The 9,502-nt window shown below is 38.1% G+C and overlaps 1 protein-coding gene across 1 annotated transcript; it reads left to right on the top strand.

Annotated features, from left to right (window-relative positions):
- Window positions 1-2,292, top strand: LOC104891715 (hypothetical protein). The gene is made up of 2 exons (XM_010677449.3): window positions 1-204; window positions 1,880-2,292. Exons 1-2 carry the CDS (start codon window positions 121-123, stop codon window positions 2,189-2,191), a joined length of 396 nt encoding a protein of 131 aa, XP_010675751.1. The 5' UTR covers window positions 1-120; the 3' UTR covers window positions 2,192-2,292.
- The last annotated feature ends 7,210 nt before the right edge of the window (window positions 2,293-9,502 follow it).

Below are 9,502 nucleotides of genomic sequence, written 5' to 3'. Positions count from 1 at the left end.
AGACTAACTTTAATACTATACTCCTCTACTACGTTTTTACTAAGCAAAGTTCTTGTTTTTTTTTGGTTTGAGGTGCATATTTCACATATTAAACACAAAGATTAAAATAACCTCGGCCAAATGAGTCGACTAGGTCACCTCGTTTGTACGTCTACTAACAAGTCCTCGGTACTCAAGCCACTTTTGACGCCTAAATTTATCAAGGTGAAGTTAGAAGCTCTTTTCTCTTTTTTAATTTGATGTGTTCTTCTTTTTGAAGAAACAAATTGTTGTTGTATAAATTTGTTCATGTACTTCATGTCACAAATAATGCTCCAATTAGTTCAAGTAATATTGCTATACAAGAAAAAATCATGGTTGTGTATGATATTGTTAAATCGTTTCAAATCTCAATTTGTATATTCGAAGTATCAAATTTTAATTGAAATTAATGATTAAAGTTGTGTTTAAGAGATTATAAGAAAAGTAGATGACGATATTTTTATCGAGTGGAGTGGAGGTGTATATTTTATGTGGATGTTTATATGTTAGCTTTACATGAGTATTTGAATTTTTTTAATATTTTGTTGAGTTACATCATTTATTCATAAGAATTATAATGCGTAAAATTCATTCTCATTTCTCATATAAATATGTATTGTCATATGAACTATATATATTTTATATATATTGATCAATATTTGCTATTTAAATATCAAGTTTTAAAAATATTGACACTTCTTTCTCACTACATACTTAAACATACTTATATAGAAAAATATTTTCATGTAGAATATAATATTATTAGATTATTTTCATGTCGATTTTGAGATATATATTAATTTTTTTATTATCACGTACAATCAAAGAAATATATAGTTAAAATTGTGATGATGTTAAAGTGTAAAAAAAACTAACAACAAATATTTTAATATTTTTTTTTTCATATAAGTCACGGAGGCAATTATAAAGTATAAAGGAGGGGGGAGAATTTGAACCTTACAGTACTTCAATTTAAACCATTAGAACCAAAGGCATCCTTGAGACAAATATTGCAACTTGATATCGAGGAAGTATATATTTGATAAACATATCTCTATTATATAAGAGTCAAGGGAAGCTATGGTGTCTTTTTTTAACAATTTTTTTTTTTTGTCCTTAGTTAGATATATAATTGGATATTCAAATTTTCTATCATATATCCTTCTTAATTTAAAGATGGAATCAAAATTTTAATAATAAATTAAACTAAATAAGCATTAACAAAGTAGCTCGAACAATGAGAAAAATGGTTATTTAATTTTAAAAAATTACAAATTTAATTTGACTATAAGACCTTACATTTAAATGTTCATTTAATCACTTTACATTAGTTTTTGTAATAATAATTATAGATTACATTTTTAAAATTATATTTAGATGAAATTTATTAAGAATAAACCTAAACAATTAAAGCACGCATAACGTGTATAAAAGGCTAGTTTAAAATAAAAGAAGTATATATATTCACAAACTTGGTAGATGAGAGTGTGCAAGGAGCCCAACAGCACAGGGCCCCTAAAATTATAAAGGTCCAAAATATTTTTTGAAAATTTCGGAATATTTGAAGAAATCACCCTTGTTTCCAACCCTTAATAAATTTGTCAATGATAAATCTTTAGATTTTCAACTTTCTATATATATTTAGAACTCTAACCTTCCATTTTTATTTTTTATAAATTTAGGGGCTCAATTTTCATGTTAGAACCGGGGCCCCAAAATCTACAAGACGGCCCTGATGACGATACTAAAGTTTTATATCGCCCTAATATAGCCCATGATCGAAAGAGTGTAATATTTTTGCGTTATATCACTTTCTCCAATTTGTTACTCTTTAATTATTGTATATTATGATGATTAGAAATACAGTGAGCACAAGAAAGGAGAAGGAAAGGAAGAAATAGTGTCATCAACGGACACTGAAAGAGCACCATCAACAGCCGAAGTGATGGAACAAATAACTCAAGAGAAGGAGGAGATAGAAAGAGAATTAGATGAAAAATCTCATCAAGGTTTCGTAAGCCAAACCTCTGACAAGGTGGTGGATGCTACCATGGAGGTTGTTGGTGGCGGCGCCGACCCGGAAACCGTCAAGGAGAAGTACAAAGAGGCTGCTCCAGGAGAAACCTACCATAAGCCCCGAGATGATGGTGTTTCAGTAACTAGCATATAATTTGTTTGGTGTAAACTTTGTAATGTTCTTCAGTTTAGGAATATCAAATATGTGTGCGTGTGACTATAGTAGAATCAATGAGACAACTAAATTTTGAAAGAGTATTTACGTGTAGATATGTTGAAATATGTGTGTGATAGTTGTCGGCTGATCTAATTAGTCCTTTGTGTTGGAATAATCGGTTCGCAAAGGCAGAAAATAAGCTTTCAAATACTGTGCCGTGATAGGAGATCACTGACTTGAAAGCGATTACGGCCCGACACTGGTGGTTATCGATCTTGGCCGGAATGCTCCCCAAGGTTAACACAGTAGCTCAGAATGCCACCACTAGCAAACTAAGCTTTAGAGAATAGCACGAAAACCCAGGAAGAGAGAAGAGAAGAGAGAAGAGTGTTTTTGTTTTGTGTGTATCTTACTGAACAGAATGGCTCTGATTTTATAGGGAAGAATCAAGCCAAAAAACGGATAGTAATCAAGACAGAAATCAATGGGCGGATAATTAGGGATTGCCATGAATACTGTAACGGTAAAACGTTACAGAATTCCAACGGCCACATACGCGTAGCTCCCGGGTCCAAAACTTTAGTTAAGTTAAGTTTATTCCCCAAAGCCCAAGGCCCAAGGCCCAAGGCCCAAGGCCCATGGCCCTGGCCCGGTCCGGGCGGGCGGCGCGCGCGTGTGTGATAGCAAGCCCAAACCCAACATATCATCCAACCACAAAAGCATCTCTAGTCACAACTCAATAGATGGAAGGAGGGAGGAAGTATATAAACATGAGAAAATTCCCTCCCACAAGCAATGTGGACAAACAAGAAAATGAGCCAAGGCTTTTCCAAGCCTTAACTCCAGCAATCCCCACAAAGGCTCAGAAAAGCAAAAGAAATTCCTGGGTAAGGAAAGGAAAGTACTTAAGCACCAATATCTTTCGATTTGAATTGATGCATAGTGAAATGAGGCAACAACTTACTATCTAGTGAGTGAATTACTCTTGAACTCACCAGAGTTCCGTTGAGACCCCCACAACACATACCTACCTTAAGATCGTGCAATCTCCGCGATACATCACAAGCGCTTTATAGCCATGCGCATTCCTTGGGTCTAATAAGTGCTCTAGAAAGACAGCCCAGTCTTTCATAGAAGGCGGCTTAACCTCCACACTTACGTAGGTAGTCCATCAAGTGTTTCTCAATAACACCACCCCGAAGGGATATGGAACTATTAAGAGCAAAATGCTCAACCTCTCAATGTATATCCATCAAGTGCGTCTCAGAAGCACCACCAATAGGCTATGGATAAAAGCACTACCATGTGTCATAGGGGATGGGAAATGTAGTGCAAGTTAAGATTTCATGGCTTCGTTTGACCACAAACGGGTATCCACCATAAGATCTCAACTAATGGGCTTTAGCCCCATCCCCCTCGACGACTCTAGGACAACTCTCCTAGATAACCCCTTAGTAAAGGGGTCTGCAAGATTTCTTTCGGACCTCACATAGTCCAAAGAAATCACCCCATTTTTCAGGAGTTGTTTGACGACTCCATGTCTGATCCGTATGTGTCTCTTCTTACCATTGTAGACACTGTTCTTAGCAACACCAATGGCTGCTTGAGAATCACAATGAAGAGAGACAGGTGAACTCTGTCCACCCCATAAGGAACATCAGACAACAAGTTTCTCAACCATTCAGCTTCTTGCCCTGCCAACTCGAGGGCAATGAACTCAGACTCCATGGTGGAACGTGCTATACAAGTCTGTTTCGAAGACTTCCACGATATAGCACCACCACCAAGGGTAAACACATAGCCACTAGTTGAACTGATCTCATCATTACCAGATACCCAGTTTGCATCACAAAATCCTTCAAGAACAGCAGGAAATTTAGAATAGTGCAAACAAAAATCAACAGTTCCTTTTAGGTATCTGAGAAGACGATGAAGGCACTCCAGTGTTCATTACTAGGGTTATGTGTATATCTACTAAGTCTACTCACTGCATAAGCTATGTCAGGTCGAGTACAGTTCATGAGGTACATCAAACTACCTATGATTTTCGCATATTCACTTTGAGAGACACTTTCACCTAAGTTCTTGGTCAAATGAATACTAGAATCATAGGGAGAACTCACTGGAACAACATCAAAGGAATTAAACTTTTTAAGCACCTTTTCCACATAATGAGACTGGCTAAGGGAAATGCGACCGGAGACTCTCTTAAGTCTGACTCCTAAAATCACATCAGCTTCCCCCAAATCTTTCATCTCAAATTTTGAAGACAAGAAAAGTTTAGTATCATTAACCACCTTTAAGTTGTTACCAAAAATCAGCATGTCATCCACATAAAGACATATAATCACACAATCTGATCCTATCAATTTTGAATAAACACAAGAATCAGAATTGTTTACAATGAAACCATTTGACACCACAGTACTATCAAATTTTTCATACCATTGTTTTGGTGCTTGTTTGAGACCATATAAGGACTTCCTCAATTTGCACACTTTATCTTCTTGACCTAACACCACGAAACCCTCAGGTTGAGACATGTAAATCTCCTCCTCTAAGTCACCATTCAGGAAAGCAGTCTTAACATCCATCTGATGTATAACTAAGTCATGAATAGCAGCAAGAGCAAGCAGGGTCCTAATAGTGGCTATCTTAGTCACAGGAGAATAAGTGTCAAAGTAATCTAGTCCTTTCCTCTGAGTGAAGCCCCTGATGACAAGCCTAGCTTTAAACCTCTCGATAGTTCCATCAGGTCTCAATTTCTTTTTAAAGATCCATTTACTATCTATGGTCTTTGATCCCTTAGGTAAGTCAGTCAACTCCCAAGTAGAGTTAGACACTATGGAATCTAACTCGCTTTAATGGCCTCTTTCCAAAAACTGGCATCCACAGATCTCATTGCCTCATCAAAGGTCTTTGGGTCCTCTTCTATCATGAAAGCATAAACTAGTTCATCACTCAACAAGTCAACACAAGAACTTTCAGATAAATTAGCAGTAACAAAATCAGAACCAAAGTCTTTTGCTACTCTAGGTCTTTTACTTCTCCGAGGCTCATCTACGACAGAGAACTACTAGCATGCATGTCAACTGAACTACTACTCAAAGTCAAATCAGCAGGAGTATCACAAGTAGGTAGAACATCATGCGTAGAACAAGTAGATAAATCAACAGCAGGAGAAGAACAAGAAGGCACAGATGCAACATCACCTTTTTTCAAAGGAAAAACATGTTCAAAAAACTCAGCATCTCTGTACTCACAGATAGACCTATCACTCAAAGACATGAATCTATATGCAGCATGAGCATAACCAATGAATACAGCATCAAAAGTCTTAGGTCCAATGTTTGACTTTTTATAGTCAGGAAGCCCAACTTTGGCTAGACACCCCCACACTCTTAGGAAACTCAAGTTTGGAGGATAACCCTTCCATAGCTCATAAGGGGTCTTATCTAACCTTTTGTGAGGAACTCGGTTAAGAACATGACAAGCTGAAAGAACAGCTTCCCCCACATTTCATCAGGCAACCCAGAACTTACAAGCATAGCATTCATCATATTTTTCAAGGACCTATTTTTCCTTTCAGCTATACCATTTTGTTGGGGTACATAAGGAGCACTAAGTTCATGAATGATTCCCAATTTCTCACAATGGTCATTCCAAGAGAAGTTCTCATATTCTCTACCCCTATCAGACCTAACCCTCTTGATTTTCCTATCAAGTTGGTTTTCTACCTCGGCTTATACTTCAAAAAAGCTTCCCCTGCCTCACTTTTGGTCTTAAGAAGGTATAACTTAGTGAACCTCGAGTAATCATCAACAAAGGAAATATACCAGAATTTTCCTCCTCTACTTCTAGTGTTCTGAAAGTCAGCTAAGTCTGTATGAACCAATTCTAGAAGTTGGGTGGTCCTTTGAGTCACAGTTTTGCAAGGTTTCTTGGTAAATTTTGCTTCAACACAAATAGGACACTTAAAAACTCGGTTGAGGACAGATTAGGAATCAATTCTAAGGTCCTTAGTCTCTTAATAGAAGCAACATTCACATGTCCTAATCTACCGTGCCATAAATTTAAAGACTCAGCAATATAAGCAGAACCACAAACAGTTTTATTAATAGCAGATACAGAAGAAGCAACATTTAAAATAAACAAACCCCCACTCAGATACCCTTTCCCCACAAATTCCCCACCACGAGTCATTACAACCTTGTCAGCCTCAAAAACAATTTTCAAACCAGCTTTGTTTAACAAGGCACCAGACACTAGGTTACGACGCATAGTAGGAACATACAAGACATTTGAAAGGGAGAGGGTTTTTCCAGAGGTAAGTTTTAGAGTGACCTTTCCATGTCCAAGCACTCCAGCAGTTGCTGCGTTCCCCATGTAGACGCACTCACCTTCTGTTGCATCCTGGAAGTCATGGAGCAGCTCCTTGTTCGAACAGAAATGCCTTGAAGCCCCGGTGTCCAGATCCAGTCAGAACGATTTTCGACCAGATTTGCTTCAACAACCACAGCAGCAATAACTTCATCCGAAACAGCAAGGTTAGCTTGAGGAGTTCTTTTTGGACAGAACCTTGGCGTTGAGGCATTGGTAAGCCTTATGATCAGGCTTTCCACACACATAGCATACAAAAGTCTTCTTTTGAATCTTACCACTTGGTTTGTTCACTTTTCCTTGCTTCTTACCCTTGTTGAACACCTTCTTACCCTTACCCTTGAACTTGTCAGAACCTGGCGCAGCAGCAGATTCCACCAGATTGGCTTTGGTAACATTGACAAGAACCGAGTCCTGATTATCCTTGATTCGGTTGGCCTCTTCATCCTCATGTGACTGATTAGATCCTGAAGAGACAGGAACTCTTTCCTATTTTCAGATTGTTACGGAACTCCCTCCAGGAAGGAGGAAACTTTTCCAGCAGAACATTGGCCTGAAAAACCTCACAAATTTTCATGTCCTCATTTAAAACATCAGCACACAGATTCTCATAGACATGAACTTGGTCCATGACAGGTTTGTCATCAACCATTTGGAAAGCCAGCCACTTTCCTACAACGTATTTCTGTTTCCCAGCATCATCAGCCCCATATTTTTTCTCAAGGGCCTCCCAAATCAGTTTGATGACTTATGAACCATGAAGATCAAACAAATTATTAGTCATCAGATTAAGGAGATGGAAACGAACTGTTTTATTATCTTTTTCATATTTCAGAATTTTATCCTCATTCTGTTTAATGACAGCAGCAGAAGGAGAAGATGAATCAGCAGTAGCCGTAATGGCAGTGGGACAGTCACTGAACAAGACATAGTCAATATCCAGTTGCTCGAAAAACATAAGAAGTTTTTGAGCCCAGCGTTTGTAGTTATTTCCATCAAGGGACTCAAGTTTGGACAGGTGAGCCATTGATTTGGTTGAACTTTCTGCCATTGCAAATATTATTAATCGCTTTCAAATTGTTGGAATAATCGGTTCGCAAAGGCAGAAAATAAGCTTTCAAATACTGTGCCGTGATAGGAGATCACTGACTTGAAAGCGATTACGGCCCGACACTGGTGGTTATCGATCTTGGCCGGAATGCTCCCCAAGGTTAACACAGTAGCTCAGAATGCCACCACTAGCAAACTAAGCTTTAGAGAATAGCACGAAAACCCAGGAAGAGAGAAGAGAAGAGAGAAGAGTGTTTTTGTTTTTGTGTGTATCTTACTGAACAGAATGGCTCTGATTTTATAGGGAAGAATCAAGCCAAAAAACGGATGTAATCAAGACAGAAATCAATGGGCGGATAATTAGGGATTGCCATGAATACTGTAACGGTAAAACGTTACAGAATTCCAACGACCACATACGCGTAGCTCCCGGGTCCAAAACTTTAGTTAAGTTAAGTTTATTCCCCAAAGCCCAAGGCCCAAGGCCAAGGCCCAGGCCATGGCCCATGGCCCTGGCCCGGTCCGGGCGGGCGCGCGCGCGCGTGTGTGATAGCAAGCCCAAACCCAACATATCATCCAACCACAAAAGCATCTCTAGTCACAACTCAATAGATGGAAGGAGGGAGGAAGTATATAAACATGAGAAAATTCCCTCCCACAAGCAATGTGGGACAAACAAGAAAATGAGCCAAGGCTTTTCCAAGCCTTAACTCCAGCACTTTGTATAAAGGTGATTGTGAGTAGATGATGGTTTATTGTTATAATTGCGTAAAATGGTTAATAGAGAAATAAACATATATATAATTCATTATTGTATCTTTTATTGTTTATAAATATAATTTTGAAAGTCTTTATTAGAACATAAATGTAACTTATCTACTTATTTTTAAATTTTTAATGTCGTCTATAATTTTTGTAATAAGAACTTTATGAGCCTAATTAGCTATTTTAAACTTTTATTTACTAAAAAATAATCTTAGAGAATTGTTAAGGTAATATTGGATTTAGTTGGAGACAGGTGAAGCAAGGAGCGAGAGAAGAAGACAAGCCAAGAGAGCCCACGAAGGCAAGCCCAAGAAGCGCAAAGCCAAGGAGGCCCAAACCCCCGGCAGCCCGGGCGGGAAGGTTGTAAGCTTGGGCGGGCCAGAGAGCTGCTCGGGCGGGCGGCAACTTGGTGTTGGGTTCTACCTCCAAGGCATAGTGTATACCTTGCGCTTGCACTGGGTGAGCTGCTGTCAGGCTCGAAAGGGTTCGTGGGATTGGGCGGGCTGGCGGGAGTTGCTACATTTTGCCTTCAAGGCAGTTTACTTATGCTCCCTTACGCCCGGGCGGGAGATTCTTCGGGTCCGCATTGGATTGCTTTTAGTCCTATTAGTATAAATGCCGATTTTCTGGTTTTAGAAAGGGTAGTACATATATCTCAAAGTTCAAACTTGGAGCCTTATCTTTTCTATGGTTTTAGGAAGAAAATGAGTTTGTGAGAGATTGTATATTCAGTTATTCACCATCGATTATCCATTGGTTCCATTTCACCATCGATTATCCATTGGTTCCATAGTGCAAGTTTGTGGGTTTTTCTCCCGAAATTCGGATTTTCCACGTTATCTTGGTGTGTTCTTTTTTGTTTTGTGTCTCTTCACATTACTTGGTTGTTGCTTCAATTTCATATTTTTTTTCTTGATTATTATTGATTATTTCACAAACTAGTTAGCACTTGTTTTTAAATCACAACAGGTAAATTCTTTAATATGAGCTAAAACCTCTAATTTTTCCCCAAATCTCTCTTTACCAAAGAGTGACAATAAAAAGAATCTATAAGAAGTATAATAAATTTACTTTAAATTTGAAAGAAATCTAATCAAAAGTTACAACCCCTTC

Source organism: Beta vulgaris, chromosome 4, assembly GCF_026745355.1.
Source record: "Beta vulgaris subsp. vulgaris cultivar EL10 chromosome 4, EL10.2, whole genome shotgun sequence".
In the NCBI taxonomy this organism is placed as follows: Eukaryota; Viridiplantae; Streptophyta; class Magnoliopsida; order Caryophyllales; family Amaranthaceae; genus Beta; species Beta vulgaris.
This window is presented reverse-complemented; position numbering and strand designations above follow the sequence as displayed.

What these genes read in the sequence shown, in the direction of transcription:
- LOC104891715 (XM_010677449.3), top strand. Translation starts at nt 121, where the DNA reads ATGAGTCGACTAGGTCACCTCGTTTGTACGTCTACTAACAAGTCCTCG. An exon ending in TGACGCCTAAATTTATCAAG is followed by an intron (nt 205 to 1,879) that starts GTGAAGTTAGAA and finishes TATGATGATTAG; the next exon opens with AAATACAGTGAGCACAAGAA.